General features: G+C 46.9%; 1 protein-coding gene across 1 annotated transcript in view; it reads left to right on the top strand.

The window, feature by feature from the left end:
* The window catches only part of GRIN2B (glutamate ionotropic receptor NMDA type subunit 2B), a 409,459-nt gene extending 392,520 nt beyond the window's left edge, over nt 1–16,939 (top strand). The window contains exons 10-13 of the mRNA XM_068560520.1: nt 7,472–7,632; nt 9,421–9,608; nt 12,188–12,426; nt 15,038–16,939. Of these exons, the coding sequence (XP_068416621.1) occupies nt 7,472–7,632; nt 9,421–9,608; nt 12,188–12,426; nt 15,038–16,939 (2,490 nt within the window). The remainder of the gene's footprint in view (nt 1–7,471; nt 7,633–9,420; nt 9,609–12,187; nt 12,427–15,037) is intronic.
* The last annotated feature ends 1,259 nt before the right edge of the window (nt 16,940–18,198 follow it).

The raw sequence follows: 18,198 nt of genomic DNA, 5'->3' as shown, positions 1-18,198 counted from the left end.
TTCAGGGTCGCCAGCCACCCCAGAAGGGGTGCTCCCCCTTGCCTCCCTCCTCCTTTGAGTAGAGACCCTTTCCTTCGCCTGCTGTCATTCCCAAGATCTAACACTAAGGAACCTCGTTGGGCTGTGTCTGGTCGTCAGCACAGAAGCCTGGGCGCCATCAACATGGAGGAGGGTTCTGGTTTCCTTTTCTTCTGCCATCATGGCCTCAAAAACTCCGCGAGGATCTGTTTCCTTCCTCACCGTGGGAACTGAACAGAGTTGGACGAGGAGTGTCTTACAGCAGAGGATTCTTCTAACGTGAAGGGACATTCCCGACCCACCTCCACCCTTCCAAGCCCAACCCATCCCCCTACCAAGTTAAATGCAGCCTCCTCCAAGAAGCCATCCAGGAAACCGGGCTGCTTGCAGCCTCTCTCCTGTGGAATTTCTGTGGCACTGGCACGCAGCCCGCGGTCGTGATTTCATCTAGCTGTGCGTACGGCCTCTTTCCCATTCTTGGACGGTCAGGAAGCGTCTGACCGTCCCTGTGCTCCCTGGGGCCCAGACCCTCATCCGAGCGCACGTCCTCCTCAGCTCCTGTCTCTCTGCTTTGTTCCTTCCAACCTGCTCTTCATGCTGACCCTCCGGGCTCTTTCTAACACAAAAACCCAGTCTTGACCCTCGGCCAGAATTCTTCAGTTGCTTCTGATAATGATGACGATGACAGTAATAATAGCTAATATAGTGTATTTAACACGTGCCAGGCACTGTGCTCACATGTTGCCCAGATTAACCTGTTGAGCACTAAGAAGCCTCATGAGGTAGGTAGCATTATTAGCCCCATTGTACAGATGGGGAAATTGGGGCACAGAGAAGTTAAGTGAGTTGCTCCAGGTCACACAGCTATTAAGCGGCAGAGCTGGGATTTGAACTCAAGCAGTCTGGCTCCAGAGGCTCTGCTGTTTCTTTTCCCTTAGGGCGTGGACTCTGAACTCCTCTGTGCAGAATTCAACTCCCCTTGTGAGCCAGGCCCTGCCTCTTCAGCCCTGTTGCCCTCCAGTTACCAGGGCCGTATCTGTTAGGCTCCGGCAATGACAAACCGCTCATGATCTCCAGTCATGCCCGGTCTCTCCCAGGGCCCTGCGTCTGCACAGACTGCTGGGTCGATCTAAAAACCCCTTCTCTCCTCTTGTCCTACTAGATAACTCTCCCTTCAGCTCTTAGCCCCAGCTCTGCGGCCTCCTTAAGGCTGTTCAGGACAGCGCCCTTTGCTCTGGCCTCCACTGTCACGGGCACACTGCTCTGTGGCGCCCAGCGTGTCACTCCCAGTCCCCCAGCCACACCCGCTGCACTTCCCCCGATCCCCACATGCCTGGATCCTCCTCGTCGTCCAGCGCTTTGTTCAGAAGCCACCTTCCCAGAGGGGGCTTCTTAGGACAGCCAGCCTAAACTTAGTCTCTGCCAGTCGCTCTTTATCCTGTATCATAGCTGTGTCCATTTCTTCCCAGCACTTGGTTCTCACTATTGGAGATCACCTGTGTGCCCGTTATCTATGGCTGCACGGCAACCTACCCCAGCACCTGGTGGCTTAAAGCAAGGGCCATTTCATTGTATTTCCCCAGTTTGTGGGTCAGATGTGTGGGCGGGGTTGCCTGGTGCCCTCGCTTGAGTGGTTGGAAGGCTGGGCTCAGCCGGGCCTGCAGATAGAAGCGCCTAGATACGACAGCTCCAGTGTGGGGCCCGCAGGGTCATAGGACTTCTTACAGAGGTGGCCGCTCCCCTCGGAGCCAGGTTCCAAGACGCCCAGGAGGAAACTGCAAGGCTCTTATGACCTAGCCTCAGAAGTCCCAGAATGTTACTTCTGCACATTCTATTGGTCAAGCAAGTCACAAGGCCAGGCCAGAATCAAGGACAGGGGACATACTTCCTCTCTCGTACAAGGACTAGCAAAGAATCTGTGGCTCTATATTAGTCCATTACATGAGAAAACAAACGACTTATTATCTGCCCTACTTCTTTACAATGTGAACTCCTTGAAGGCAGGTTCTTACTCTCCTGTCATACTGTATCCCCAGCACCCAGAAGATCGTGACAGATGCTATAACTATGTGCTGAATGTCTGTATGAATGAAAGAATGAATGAATGAACAAATGAATGAATGAAAAAGTAAAGGAATGAAAAACTGAATGAATGCTTACATCTCTGACTCTCTGGTATGTAAACTTCTTGCTTCCTCATAAATACAGTCCTCTGCACTATTAGATGCTCAGGATATATTTGTCAAATGAATGGACGCATTTTAATGATCATTAAAGGAGATAACGTGAGTTGTTCCCAGTACATATATAGGTGTTGAATATGAGTAGCTGCTATTAATAAATTAGTAATGCCTTATACGTAGTAAAATCGGTTTATATATGTATTTAATAAATAAACAAAATGGACCAGATCTCCACTTCCTTGACTTCTTCCCCTTTCCCTTTCCCTCTCCCTCTGCAGCAGGCTGTGGGAGAGCCTCTCTGTTGGGAAGGGGCAGCCCCAGGGCCCCCTAATCCCACCATCTCTGGGTGGGGGCAGGGCCTTTGCTCCTGGCCTCCGCACCTCTCTCCTTGCCTGACTGCCAAGACGAACTCACTTTGAGGTCATTAAGATGGGGGCTGAGATGATGGTCTGAGGAGCTCAGAGGGCTGAATTCTGATTGCCGGCAGCTCTCCAGGAGGATCAAGTGAGATTACAGGTCTCTTAACATTCTGGCACTGTTTTGCCCTTGTGCGAGCGCGTGCTTGCAGTGATGGCTGGGCACCCTGTGTTGAATCCCAAGGAGGTGTTGGCATCAGATGTGACAGGAAGGGAAGGATGCCCTCACCGGGCGGCTCCACAGTGCGTGGTTTCACCCCCCCGTGAGCAGTAGAGCCAGGCGGCTGGTGTTTGAGCCGCAGCGGGACGGCTCAGCTCGGGGGTCAAGCCCTATCAGCTGGTCCTCCTGTTTCACCACGTGGCCTGGGACAACTTCCTTGGTCTCTTCAGAGCTTCAGTTTCCGCATCTGTGAAATGGGATCCATCCCCCAAGTTCCTTCCTTTCTGCGTTGTTATTTTCCTCTCTATGTTTTTAGAATCCCGACCTGGGTAGCTCTGGGAAAAGATTCCAAGTTCAAGGAAGCTCTATAATGGCCCAAGGCGACTAATAAGGAATACTATATAAAATTCCCTATTTGAAAATCAGACTGAGCTTTTTTATTCAATGCTGGTCTCCTAGGTGTACTGGGTTTTTTAATATTTTAAAAATGTGTTTCTTAGGGTCCTTCTTGTTCTATGGATTTTTAAGACTTCCGGTTCTGGACAGTACTAAATTTTACTCCTTCCCCAAACCCCAGAGAGCACAGATTGCCATTCAGGTTAAATAAGTGCCATATAATGCCTCACAGCTTGGGGTAAGTTTTATTACAGGGCATTTATTGGAAGCATCAAGGTGGTATTTGGAGGATTCTTTTTTCCTTCTTCCTCACTAAAAATACAGTTCTCCATGGCCATGAATTTTAGTAAAATTCAAGTTCCAATGACAGTTTTTTAAAAATCTAGGTTTTTATTTAAATTTCACCAAGCTGGGACAAGAATCTTCAAAGGAAAAGGCAGGCTCACTTCTGCTTCTGCTTCGGCTAATTGTGGGGTGATACACTCACCCTTTTGGTCCCCAGACTGGCTGAGTTTAAGGAACAAATTAGGGAACAAGAGTTTTCCACCTTAGGGAACATTATCTAACATAGGACAATTTTAGATATTAGAACTTCATCCTCATGGAAGCAGTTAATAGTTTTGAGAATCCACCATGTGCCAGATATTGTGTTAAGTAATCGCAGATATTATCTCAATATTAATTAAAAATAATACTTCCAGAAAAATGGAGCTCCATGAATTTAAATAACTTGCCCATGTTCACGCACTTGGTCAGAGAAAGATCTGGAATTCAAATCCAAATTGTCTGCCTCCAAGACCAATGCTTTCCACAGGACCACGCCTTCCATTCTTCTAGTGTTGGCTGATTTCTCTGATTGTTTTCTGATGGAAGATGCTTTAACTATTCAAGAGTCTTGCTATCTTCTTATTTAATTCCTTTAGTTCTTTAATAGCTTTAAATTGTTTTCAAATATTTTTATCTTGCCAGTGGCTTGTCTTTCCATGATTTTAGCGGTGTCTTTCAAAGAGTTCTTAATTTTAACAAAGTCCAATTTATCTTTTTTTTGTGGTGGATTGTAATTTGGTGTCATATCTAAGAAACCTTTGTCTAACTCAAGGTGACAAAACCTTTCTCCTATATTTTCTCCTGGAAATGTTATAATTTTAGGATTTGTATTTAGATATATGATCTACTTTGTGTTAATTTCTATATATCTTGAGAGGTATGGAATGAAGTTTTTTTTGCATATGAATTGCTAGCTGTTCTGACACCACTGGTTGAAAACTGTCCTATCTGTCCTGAATCACCTTTGCACCATACATGTGTTGGTCTATTGGGGGCACTCCGTTCTGTTCCCATGATCTCTTTACTCTTTCTATGCTAATATCCCACTGTCATGATTACTACAGCTTTATAAGTCTTGAAGTCAGGTAGTATAAGTCTTTCAACTTTGTTCTTCTTCTTCAAGGTCATCTTGGCTATTCTAGGTCCTTTATTTATTTCTTTAGTTTTTATGTATTCAAAGATACAGTTATAAAACAGCATCTAGAAATCTAAAGATAACTTAGAAATTAAAGTTAATTAAGAGTAGTATGGAAACTTCCCATAATCTAGCTTCATCAGGACGTGAGGCACTCTGGGTATCACATTCCATTTGGTTAGTCAAAAATTGTTGTATCTATAGAGAACAGATTTGTGGTTGCCAAGGGGAAGGCGGAGGCGGTGGCGGGGGGGAAGGATTGGGAGTTTGGGATTAGCAGATGAAAACTATTATATATATAGAATGGATAAACAACAAGGTCCTACTATATGGCGCAGGGAACTATATTCAATGGCCTGTTATAAACCATAATGGAAAAGAATATGAAAAATAATATATATTTGTATAACTGAATCACTTTGCTGTACAGCAGAAATTAACACAACACTATAAATCAGTTATACTTCAATAAAAAATTTTTAATTTAAAAAAAATTATCGTATCTACCTTACACGGATTGCCGATTTTCAAAAAAACTAGAACATAAAAATTTATACCAGAATTGTACTGGACATGATTTCAACATTCATTGATGTTTCAGAAAATACTTTGAACCCTAGTATTTGGACACTGTGAGCATCAGTTGTCATTGTCCTAGCAAAGTGGGGAATTACTGATTAAAGGGAGCTTATTTGGTTATACTGCTGCCTGCCATGGTATCTACTCTACTTTTGATTGGGGGATACCTTTTTTCAGACATCTAAAGTGTTGTAATTGACAGTTCTATGCACAGCATTCTGTCTCTTCCAACAAAAGATATCCCTGTTTACTTTAAACTTGCTTTCTGCTGGGGACCATGAGGAATACTATTAATTAAGCCAACATGATTCCTGGTAATGTTAGCCATCACTGCTACTGTGGGACATTGAGCAAATTACTTGTCCTCTGTGGGCCTCTGTCTTCATCTGTAAAATGAAAGGTTTGGACTAGTTAACCTTGAGTGGCTCATCCAACTCTTAAATTCTTTGACTCTTTTATAGTGTCTTTATTCACTTAAAAATCATAACCTGTTTAAAAATAATTAAACAGAAACTCTTAATGGCAAAAAGCACCGTGGCAAGTCAGAGAGTGGTGGTCTTTTGATGCATTTCAGATTACCTAACAAAACACCACTGCATGACCTTACTTTTAACTATGGCCAACTTTAAGCAATGAAGATGGCATTTACGGTTCCTGGTGCTGTGACATTTTGTGGTCCATGAAATCCCCATATTCTGAGAAGCTCTTGAGTGTCTCAGGTCAAGGGAAGGAGAAAGGAGGATGGCTTGAAGCCCAGACAGCTCCAAAGCTTCAGAGTACTCCTGAGTTAGATTTTCAAATGTATCTCCACAGTAAATGGTATAGTATTGAAACCAAGTGGACTTCAGATATCTAGATTGTCTTTCCTATACCAAGGCACAGCACATATGACCACACACTCTGGTCACATTCTATCTGATCATTGCTGTTCTAATAGAGTGAGAAACTTAGAAAGTATGAAGTTTGCTAGGGAATGCAGAATATAGACATGAATTTAAAATAATATAAGGAGTCTTCTTTGAGCACTTACTGTGTGCAAGATGCTGTGCCATGCACTTCTCGTACATTGTATCATTTAATACACACAACAATCTTGAAAAGTAGACATTATTGTCTCCTTATTACATATGAGGAAATTATGCACAGAGAGCTCCTATTACTTGCCCCACGTCACACAGTAATAAGTGGCAGAGCTCCTCTTCAGTCCATATCTGTCTCAATCTAGAGCTTCATGACTACGTCAGAGACTAGCTCTCAGAACTTAGCCAGCTCATTTAGAAAGTAAATGAATTTGTAGTATTAATTATGATCTAAACCAAGAACACAAAGTACTGATAGGTCACTGTTGGGTAGACTTGATGGAAGGAAGAACTCATAGAAAGTGTCCTGAAGAAATTGCTTTGAGTTACATGTTGAGGTGAAGGACATGAATTGGCCCGGGGGGAAAGGTGAGTTCAGGCTGAGGGAACAGACTCTGTGAGGCCGTGAAGATACAAATGAATGAATTGTGTGTTCAGGAAGCAACATAAAGACTTGCTCATTGCAGGGCAATAGCCAGAAGTAAAGTTGATGTCATAGGGGTGAAAATCCAAGAGAGTTCACTTTGTGATGCTAAGCCCTGGTAATACACACTCAGTTCTTAAACACGAGAGGGAACATAATTAAAATTGCATTTGCTTTTACAATTTATCCTACAACTCATGTAGGATAAATATGGGCTCTTTTAAAGCATCAAGCAAGGTCTAGAGAAAACTTCTTAGCAAAACGTATTTGCTATCCAACAAGTGATTTTCAGGAGTATGATGTAGCTTACCTCACTAAGGTCCTGTAGCCTTGATAGTGCAATGAAGGGGCCTGGAAGCAGATTTCACACAATTTTCAGAAATAAAGGTAACCAGCCCACTGCAGTTACGCTAATAGCACATTTCCATCATCCCTGGTTTTGTGCAGTGTGCATAAATGAGGCACACAAGTGTTACAGATTCAAGTCAAGGGTGGGCAGATAGAAAGCTCTCAACAATGTGGAATAAATTGAGTTGAATTGAAGTTCACTTTCAGATAGCAATTGCTGCTCCTGAGTGAGGGCTAATGTATTTGGTGAACTCTTGTTTGTCCCTTCCATGATAAATCCACTAATGCTAACATAATATCTCTTCACATTTTCTGAAGCACTCATATTCTCTCTCTCTCTCTCTCTATCTCTCTCTCTCTCTCTCTCTCTCTCTCTCTGTCTCTCTCTCTCTCTCTCTGTCTCCAGTTCCAGAGACCTAATGACTTCTCACCCCCTTTCCGCTTTGGTACTGTGCCCAACGGCAGCACGGAGAGGAATATTCGCAATAACTATGCGGAAATGCACGCCTACATGGGGAAGTTCAACCAGAGGGGTGTGGATGATGCATTGCTCTCCCTGAAAACAGGGTAAGAACTGCTTCCAAGCTCAGAATCTTTGATATGTTGCTCACGTTTATTAAACATACGTGGAATCAGATGTGCCATGCTTGGTGCCACACCATGTTAAAGCAAAGAAGGCAGCATTTGCTCCTTATGGATCTCCAAGTTAAAGTGACCAGTGCACAGAGATTCCTATGCTATTATTCACTTCTATGTATTTTTAATAAACTGTATTCTACTTGCATTAATGTAAACATGAAACAAGAATGTAATAGATGGTAAAAGTCGAAGGGGAGAGTCAAGGCTAAAGTTCACGCATTACACACGAAATAAAGACCTGTTGACCAAAAGGTGAAAATGATGATTTTGGTGTCTTATGGACAAGGAGAAATAAACAATGAAAGGGTAAACATTTTTAGGTAACACACGGTAAGAATGTGTTAACCAATCTCCAATTCCAACAAAATCGGCATTCTTTGCTCCAGCTCTATAATCTCAGTTCGTTCACTAAAAGGAGCTCATGAACTGCAAATATGTTTGCTTGCATAATCTCAGCCACATTGGTTCCTTCATTCATTTGGCCTTCAGAAGCCACAGCTGCAGAATAAGACAGACAGTTGACCATGAGAGTTGTTGGAATTTGAGGGTCCTGGGGCCTCACAGCTGATTTCCTGTGTTGTAGGTTAACTAGCAACACTTAGACCTCCTGGTGGCTCTGGTTCTGGAAGAACCACCCAGATGCATGTTTATTAAATACTGTTAGACTCCGTCTTATCATTATGAAGTCACAGCAGATTTCAGAAGATGGGATTTGAGTTTGGGATGGACCACTTTGGGCAGTCTGGTCCCTGGTACAATCACAGTTGTCAATCAGAGCTTTGGCTTTTTGATGGACACGCCTCCTAAAGGATACTCACAGGCCTTTTGAAAAAGTGTTCTGTGTCTTATCATGCCAGAAAGGGTTTCTTTTTTCTTAAGGAGGAGTAACGCTAACTTAACTTGTAAAAGTGAAGAGGATGATGCCTGTCTCTCTTTCTTGCAGATCTCTCTATTACCTATATGAATATATCAATTTCTTCTTCTCCCTTTGATGTGTTTAAATACTGACCTGTACCTTCCTGACCTTGCCCCTAGCTTTACCCCCTTCCCTATATATTCTTTCCTTGAAAAAGCACAGTATGTACAATGAGATTCTCATACGTTTTGGAATTTGAATTCTCTGAATTCTCCTGTATGCTGCACTGGCTTGTGGTTTCACACATTTGCTCTTGACACAAGCTTGTGCTGCCACCACCCCAATGACTCACTTCTCTCCTTGCGCTGCAAAACAGAATATTGAAACCCTTCTGACTGCAAAAAAAGCATTGCCCATCTACTGCTGCACGTCTACCTACACTTACCCCACTCCAGACTGTAATGAACTGAGAAATGAAAAATGGTATATAAGTCTAACCCATGCTATTTGTTGTTATCATTGTGATGGTTCCTTTTCATTATTTCTGTTATTATTTTTATTGATTCCTTTTTACTCCATCTCCTTTCAGACACAGCTTATGAGTTGGCTTCAGGCCCAGCTTACATTCTCATCATTCCCAGTGGGAGGGAGAGAACTCCTCCTTTCAACCTGAAATCACACAAAGAACAGCCTGGGATTTAGGCTTTAGTTTCTGGCTGAGTTCCACCTTGAGCCTTACTTTGAACCACTTCTCCCCACAGTCTGCTGGAGCCCTACTGCTTCCTATTAATGACCCCATTGGTAGTTTTGTACTAAAATTCCTCCACTGGACTTGCTCTGTTTGTTTCTTTCTCCCGCAGGAAACTGGATGCCTTCATCTACGATGCAGCAGTGCTGAACTACATGGCAGGCAGAGACGAAGGCTGCAAGCTGGTGACCATTGGCAGCGGGAAGGTCTTTGCTTCCACTGGTTATGGCATTGCCATCCAAAAGGATTCTGGATGGAAGCGCCAAGTGGACCTTGCTATCCTGCAGCTCTTCGGAGATGGTGAGTTAAAGAAAGGGACAGTGCCTATTTGGCCTCTTCCGATGGCCAGTCCGAAACATCACCCCTTCTTCCTTCCCCATCCCTCTTATCTCTGCATTTCCAGAAAAGCATTTCACAGTATACTAGGAGATTTGGAGGGTATATATTATTAGTTTCCTAACGCTTTGTAACAAAGTACCACCAACTGAGTGACTTAAACAACAGACATTTGGCTCAAGGTTCTGGAGGCCAGAACCCTAAGATCAAAGTGTCGGCTTTGGTTCCTAATGAGGGACTCGAGGGAGGATCCGCTCCATGCCTCTCCCCTGAGCTCATGGTGGTTTGCTGGCAATCTACAGCGTTCCTTGGCTTGTAGACGCATCACCCCTGCTCTGCCTTCATGTTCACATGGCTTTCTCCCTGTGTGCATGTTTTCCCTCTGTACATGTCTGTGTCTGATTCCCTCCCTTTTTGAGGATACCAGTTATATTGGATTAGGAGCCCACCGTATCCAGGTGACCTCATCTTAACCAGTTACATCTGCAATTACCCTGCTTCCAAATAAAGTCACATTTCAAGGTACTGGGAGTTAGGACTTCAACAAAGGAACTGCGGGGGGCAGCGGGGTGTGGTTATACAATCCAACCCAGGGTGAAATTTGGGGGAGAGGATTAGTCAGTCAAGGAGGTGTGTTTCAGGATTGCAGGGTATGATCCAACCCTCAGGGATAAAGTAAGAGGGGCTGGGATTAGAAGTTCCCCAAACAGCCTTCTCGCATGTGGCCAGAGCAGTGGATGGAATTTCGGAAAGGTCTCTGCTCTCTCTGGGCCCAGAGAAATCCACACGTGGCCATCTGCTCGTCCTTCCCTCTCCCATCTTGCTTTTCCCTCTGGAAGAGGTAGGAAGCAGGGCCAGGGTCCTCAGAGGCAGACACCGGAAGGCACTCACTCCCCAGCGTGACTCTCGTGGCAGACTGAGCAGACAGCTTGCTTTGAGAAAATCTCATCTCCTGTTTCATTACACTCACGCCTTCCGCACCCCTCTTCACTTTATTGTCTAAAGCACCTACTCCTCCTGTTCGTCTCACAGAAGCTAATCCAGTTACGGATGAGCAGCCCGACTCTACTTGGCCTCACAGGCCATCAACCAAGCGGTTCCCTGAGTTCTGTCTGCAGAATCTTTGCTGTTAGGGATGCGGGAAGCAGCAGAAGAGCATAGGGGGATTGTCAGACTCTGGGTGAGGTCAGTTGTTCCCTAGTTAGGAAAATCATAGTTTGAGCCAAGAAATGAGTAAAAAGTGATTTGATTAACATTGGAAAGAGGAGGGGGGTTCTAGGTGGAGTGTTACAAGCCATTTTGGTCTAAGAGCTTCTGTCATTGTAATGCAGCTGTCACTTAAAGGCAATAACGGGGCCTCTATGCACGAGGAAGAGCAGCTGTAGAGACGATTTGCAGAAGTTGCCAGAGCTTCGGTCAGATTATTCAGACAAGGTTCACATTTTGAACCAAACTGGAACTATTGGAACAGGCAATTTTCCTCATGAGATTTTCAGATTTTCGCTTCTCTAGAATTAGATGCATTCTCGGGCATATGGTTTCCGTCATTTTCCTTTTTGTCTACGATTTCTACCTTTCTAATTCCTAGTATCCACTGAAGTGGATCAAGGTTATTGTAACCTGGCATGACTTGAATTAATCAAAACTTCCTTAAGCAGCGTTAAAAGGAGGCAGGTCCGAATTTGGTGGTCTCATTTTACTGCAGCTTCCTCCCTTTTACTGTGAATACTTATATTTTCAACAAGAGATCAGGAAGCCTGAGGGCCTCTAGGGAATCAATCAGTCTCTCTGCCGATATGTCTCTGTCTCTCCTCCCCCCACCCAGTCTGCTTTGCACATTTTTTGAGAGCAATTTTCTGAATCGCTTGTTCGGTTATGTTGTTCCTCACTGTCTACAGCAACAACAACAAAAAGCTCAAAGTGCTTTAGTCTGATACTCAGGCCCTCAGCGATCTTGCATCAACCTTTTGTATTCAGCTTCCTTTGCCTACTGTTACTCTGTTTGACTCGTTCTGCCTGCCTTTCCCAAATACGCCTTGTGATTTTCTACCTTCCTCCCCTTGATCATGCTATTTCTGCTGCCTGGAGTGCCTTTTTGTACAATATAAATTAAAAGTCACCCATTCACCATGCCCACCTCCAAGTCCTACATTCCTCATGAAAACCCACTGGCCACCCATCTGCAAAATTACTCTCACTAATTCAAGCAGCTCTTGTGACCTGCATATAGCTTGTCATACTGATTGTTTATATACCATTTTTACACTGGGTAGGTAATGGGGCACAGAGGTAATGTCTCCTATCTTTGTGTCACCGGTGGTACCCACGTTATGGTTTCATTGAATACTTGAATACATTGATAAGTTAATACATAACGGTATTTAATAAAATCACTAACTTTCTCTGTTGGTTTTCTTTCTTTATATCTCCTCTCTTTCTCTCTCATGTTTTCCTCTCCTTTCCCCAACACCCCTCTCACCCCCTCTCTCTACTCCTCCCCTCTCTCCTCTCTCTGCCTGCTCTCCTTCCTGTCCCATCCCCAGGGGAGATGGAGGAGCTGGAAGCTCTGTGGCTCACGGGCATCTGCCACAATGAGAAGAATGAGGTCATGAGCAGCCAGCTGGACATTGACAACATGGCGGGCGTCTTCTACATGCTGGGGGCCGCCATGGCTCTCAGCCTCATCACCTTCATTTGCGAACACCTCTTCTATTGGCAGTTCAGGCACTGCTTTATGGGTGTGTGTTCTGGCAAGCCTGGCATGGTCTTCTCCATCAGCAGAGTAAGTGTTTTGATTTAGGTGCTTGGAGCTTGGGAAAGACAGCTCACTGTGCAGAGCACAGAGACCCAGGAGGGCACTAACTCCAGCCTGAGGCTGCTAAAGCGAGAAACCGCATCATGTACATTTCCCCAGGGGGATGGGGTGACATAATTTCAAGTGGCTCAAAAAACAGGTGATGCAGTTTTTCCTTCAAGAAACAGATTTCTGTCTGGGGTTTGGGCATTTGGTTCCCAATAAGAACTGGCAGATCTATCAAAATGAAACATTTGGCCTTTTCCCAGATGCCTTTCATCACCGTTAGTTAATTCTGCAGAGGTGGGATTAATCATTTAATCCTTTTAAAAAATCCCATTTCTATTTAAATCGTGAAATAGATCTCTCTTATTCTGACATCCAAAGGTATATTGTTGGTAATTTCACCGTCCTACTCTATGTTTTAACCATGTGTGAGTTTGGGGAGTTAAAGAGCTTAACAGAACCTTCAGAAATAAGTCCTGACCTGTAAGAAATTTGCATTCCAGAAACTTCCTTAATTGGAGCAAGAGTATAACCTCGTTCTTTATTTAGTTCTCTTCTATGTGTCTAGTCCAAAGTGAGATTTTGAACACAGTTTCGAATATGAACAGAGGGTCACAGGGAAGAGCTAAAAAAAAACAAAACAAAACAGACTTCTTTTGAATTTGTTAATAAAGTTATGGGATTCATTCATGAGAGGTGAACTCAAATGTCCTCTTCGAATAGAGGTCTAGGCTTCAGACATAAATTACCAACTTTGTCTCTAATGGAATTATATAAGAAAATGGAGTACTCATTAAATTGTTCCATCTTTCGATTGTTTTCCTGTAGTACTTTAGTTGATACAGAAAGTGTCCTCTCTGGCTGTGAGTTGCTGCAGGCTATTCAGTTACCTGGGAGCTGGAGGTTGGGACTTGTGGTCCCTGAGCCACGACGTTGCACTGCGTGGCCCTTCCCAAGACCTCTCCAGAGACGGGGATGGCAGCAGCGGGGGGAACCTGTAATAGAAATCCCATTCGTAGCCCCTCGACCTAATCAATGGCTCTGTAGAGGAAGAATGCATTTTCTCCTGGCCATAATCAAGAAGGGTTAGAAAGGAGGCCTGAGAAGGAAAGTAGAGGAACCTTCTCTTAAAGATCTCTTATCTCACTGCTGCCTCGGGGAAACTGAGGCTTATCATATGCAAATCTTCCTTCTTTCCCATTTAGCTGCGGTTCTCCTTTCTAATCTTCTCTCCTCTCATCCCCCTCCATCGGGACAGCCCCTTTCCAAATTTATCCCCCTAGTTTTTAAAGATACAGTTCAAACAACCTCCTCTGCAAAGACCTTCCCAGGCAGAAAAGTTCCAAATGTGTCCACCTTTCAAGGCAGGGAACAAGAGATTGGCAGAAGGTCAGCCTGACTTTAGACTTGAGCCCAAGCCTTTCCCTCTCCTGGACGGTGCTCTTCAGGGCTCTGCACAAGGAGCTGCACACAGGGAGTTCTCAGTCAATACTAATTTGTTAAGATATTAATTATTTATGATCAGAGTAACTGGGTGAGAAACTATAAGGAGGAAACCAGGAGCTAAAGAGAGAATAAAGGAGAGGACTCTACAAGGAGATTCTTTTATTTATTTATTTATTTTACTGAAGTACAGTTAATTTACAATGTTGTGTTAATTTCTGCTGCACAGCGAAGTGATTCAGTTATACGTACATATATTCTTTTTCATAGTTTTTTTTCCATTATGGTTTATCACAGGCTACTGAATGTAGTTCCCTGTGCTCTACAGTAGGACCTTGTTGTTTATCCATCCTATATATAATAGTTTGCATCTGCTAACCCCAAACTCCCAATCCATCCCTCCCCCACCTCCCTCTCCCCAACAAGGGGATTCTTTATTCCTATTTAGTACTGGGATATCTGTCCCAGGTCCTTCCTGCCCCGGTATAGGGCACAGCAGGAGAAAAATCCCTCTTTGACCCCAGGACTGCCTGATTGTCTCTGTGAATTTGGTTCACGCTTGGCTCAAGAAGAGAATTGCTCAGCTGTGATTTGGTGACCAAAATCCTAAAAGCTGCTCAAAGTTTGTCAGAGCCGGGAAAGAGTGGCCGTTGTGAGCGCCTGGGCTCTGCCGTGCTTGACTGCCAGCCAAGGGTGACCAGCAGGGCCGAAAAGCCCCAGCATCTGTAGAGCATTGCTACTGATTTCCAGAAGGCTGACAATATTTTTTGCTATCAGTTGATATCACGGCCTCATTTTTGAGACACAGAAACCTCAGCACAGAAAGGAAAGTCAATTCGAGTCAGTAGTGGAGTTGAGGCAAGAATGTCCTGTCTTGCAATTGGAATCCATTTGCTCAAGTCGCTCGGTGTAGCCACGTCCCCTCTGGATCGCCAGGCCACCAGCTCGTGATGCGACTTGCTAAGTGCAGGGGGATGAGGCAGGCAAGCTTCTAGCCGTATGTTTCTGTGAGTGTGTAAGACCATCTCTTTCATGTCTTCTCTGACTTTTCTCGTCCACTTAGGCAGTCAGTGGTGGGTTGGTTGGGGGCTGGTCTTTATCGTCACCTCCTGCCTCGCCGGAGACCTAACCGGTCCCATCCTCCCTCCAGGGTATCTACAGCTGCATCCACGGGGTGGCCATCGAGGAGCGCCAATCCGTGATGAATTCCCCCACCGCGACCATGAACAACACACACTCCAACATCCTGCGTCTGCTCCGCACGGCCAAGAACATGGCCAACCTGTCCGGCGTGAACGGCTCCCCACAGAGCGCCCTGGACTTCATCCGCCGCGAGTCGTCCGTCTACGACATCTCCGAGCACCGCCGTAGCTTCACGCACTCTGACTGCAAATCCTACAACAACCCGCCCTGCGAGGAGAACCTCTTCAGCGACTACATCAGCGAGGTGGAGAGGACTTTCGGCAACCTGCAGCTGAAGGACAGCAACGCGTACCAGGACCCCCACCACCGGCCGCACAGCATCGGCAGCGCCAGCTCCATCGACGGGCTCTACGACTGCGACAACCCGCCCTTCACCACGCAGCCCAGGTCCCTCGGCAAGAAGCCCCTGGACATCGGCCTCCCCTCCGCCAAGCACAGCCAGCTCAGCGACCTGTACGGCAAGTTCTCGTTCAAGAGCGACCGCTACGGCGGCCACGACGACCTGATCCGCTCCGACGTGTCGGACATCTCCACGCATACGGTCACCTACGGCAACATCGAGGGCAACGCGGCCAAGAGGCGGAAGCAGCAGTACAAGGACAGCCTGAAGAAGCGGCCGGCCTCGGCCAAGTCCCGCCGCGAGTTCGACGAGATCGAGCTGGCCTACCGCCGCCGGCCGCCCCGCTCCCCCGACCACAAGCGCTACTTCAGGGACAAGGAGGGGCTGCGGGACTTCTACCTGGACCAGTTCCGCGCCAAGGAGACCTCGCCGCACTGGGAGCACGTGGACCTGACCGACATCTACAAGGAGCGCGGCGAGGACTTCAAGCGCGACTCGGTCGGCGGGGGAGGGCCCTGCACCAACCGCGCGCACCTCAAGCACGGGCCGGGTGACAAGCACGGCGGAGTCGGCGGGGTCCCGGCCCCCTGGGAGAAGAACCTGGCCAACGTGGACTGGGAAGAGCGCTCCGGGGGCAACTTCTGCCGCAGCTGCCCGTCCAAGCTGCACAACTACTCGACGAGCGTGGCCGGGCAGAACTCGGGCCGGCAGGCGTGCATCCGCTGCGAGGCGTGCAAGAAGGCCGGCAACCTGTACGACATCAGCGAGGACAACTCCCTGCAGGAGCTGGACCAGCCGGCCGCCCCGGTGGCCGTGACGTCCAGCGCGTCCGCCGCCAAGTACCCCCAGAGCCCGACCAACTCCAAGGCGCAGAAGAAGACCCGGAACAAGCTGCGGCGCCAGCACTCCTACGACACCTTCGTGGACCTGCAGAAGGAGGAGGCCGCCCTGGCCCCGCGCAGCGTGAGCCTGAAAGACAAGGGCCGCTTCCTGGACGGCAGTCCCTACGCGCACATGTTTGAGATGCCGGCCGGCGAGAGCGCTTTCGGCAACGGCAAGGCGGCGGCGCCGGCCGCGGGACATCACCACCACGGCAACCACGGCAACCACGGCAACCCCGGCGGCGGCGGCGGCGGCGGCGGCGGCGGCAGCGGCGGCGGCAGCTACATGCTCAGCAAGTCGCTCTACCCCGACCGGGTCACGCAGAACCCTTTCATCCCCACTTTCGGGGACGACCAGTGCTTGCTCCACGGCAGCAAATCCTACTTCTTCAGGCAGCCCACGGTGGCAGGGGTGCCGAAGGCCAGGCCGGACTTCCGTGCCCTTGTCACCAACAAGCCGGTGGTGTCGGCCCTGCACGGGGCCGTACCAGGCCGTTTCCAGAAAGACATCTGTATAGGGAACCAGTCCAACCCCTGTGTGCCTAACAACAAAAACCCCAGGGCTTTCAATGGCTCCAGCAATGGGCATGTGTATGAGAAACTGTCTAGCATTGAGTCTGATGTCTGAGTGAGGGAAGAGAGAGGCGAAGGTGGGTACGGGAGGGTCGGGGCTGTGGACGTGTGGTGCGCATGTCACAGAGGGTGACGGGGGTGAACTTGGTTCCCATTTGCTCCTTTCTTGTCGTTTTCATTTATTTATGGGATCCTGGAGTTCCGATTCCTTCTGAGGGCGACCCTGGTGACCAGAAGCATCTCTGCTCCCTTTCCAGTCCCCTCCTCCTTCCCGGTCTGTCCATCCTTCCAGTTCCCAGTTCCCGCGAGAGGATACGGTGGGCTCGCTCAGCCGGCGAGGGCGGAGTGGTCGGAGGAAGTGGCCACACGCGAGCTTGCTCCTAGCGTGGAAGGACTCTTTGCCACCCGCTTTGAGTGAAGCAAGGAGAAGCAGGAGGAGGCCGCGGGAGCACAGGATAGCTCTCCCCGAACTGATCTTTATGTTTAGGTGAGGAAGCAAAAGCGCCCCAGTAAGCTCCTTTAGCATACTGCCTGTGAATGAAAAGAGGCTTTTGCTAAATTCTTGTTGCTTAGATGGCGTGTGTTTGGGGATGGTGCGCCAAGCAGAGGGTGGGAAGCCATGTGTGTTTCTATATAAGCCAAAAAAAAAAAAAAAAAAGTTTGCTTCAATTCCATGAGACTTACTGGTGGTGAACTGGAAAGAAAGGTCATTGGCGTCTGATGGAAAGTACATCAGAGCAGTGTTTCGTGGTGCATTAGAGGCAAGGAAGGAGGGACTGCGTGTGCATGTGTGTCTATATACACTTGCACACGTGTTGTCTGTACATGCCTGTCATCAGGCCTTTTCATGCGGAGAAGGCAACCTTGACTCATAATGTTGTTTCTTTCAATATCGCTAAGCACCGGGCTTGTTTTGGCTTATATACAAACAGAGATGGTCCTATGTTACCTGAATTTTGGCTGTCTCTCCCCTTCACCCTTCCCGAATGAGGAGGATGGAAGTTCTTGACGGAGAAGTTCCTGTGGTCTAGACAAAAACGTGGGTGAGCAATCGTACAAAAATAATTCCTCCGTGGTTGCCAATACATTCCACCAGTTTTGGCCAAGAACTTTCCAGGAAGGCTAAAGGGAAATAGAAGCAGCCAGGATTCTTTTGGCCTGTACCTGAGGGCAGAAGACTGTACAAAGCTCGTCTGAGCTTTTTAGACCCTCAGCTGGCCAGTTTGTGGGGAGGAGCTAAGTAAGGTGTTGAAGGACAGGGGGGTCGTTTATGGTCGGGTAAGTGAGAGAGGGGGATGTTTTCAATGCTTTGAT

Source organism: Eschrichtius robustus, chromosome 13, assembly GCF_028021215.1.
Source record: "Eschrichtius robustus isolate mEscRob2 chromosome 13, mEscRob2.pri, whole genome shotgun sequence".
NCBI classification, from domain to species: domain Eukaryota; kingdom Metazoa; phylum Chordata; class Mammalia; order Artiodactyla; family Eschrichtiidae; genus Eschrichtius; species Eschrichtius robustus.
Note: the sequence above shows the minus strand (reverse complement) of the source record. Positions and strands in the feature narration are given on the sequence as shown.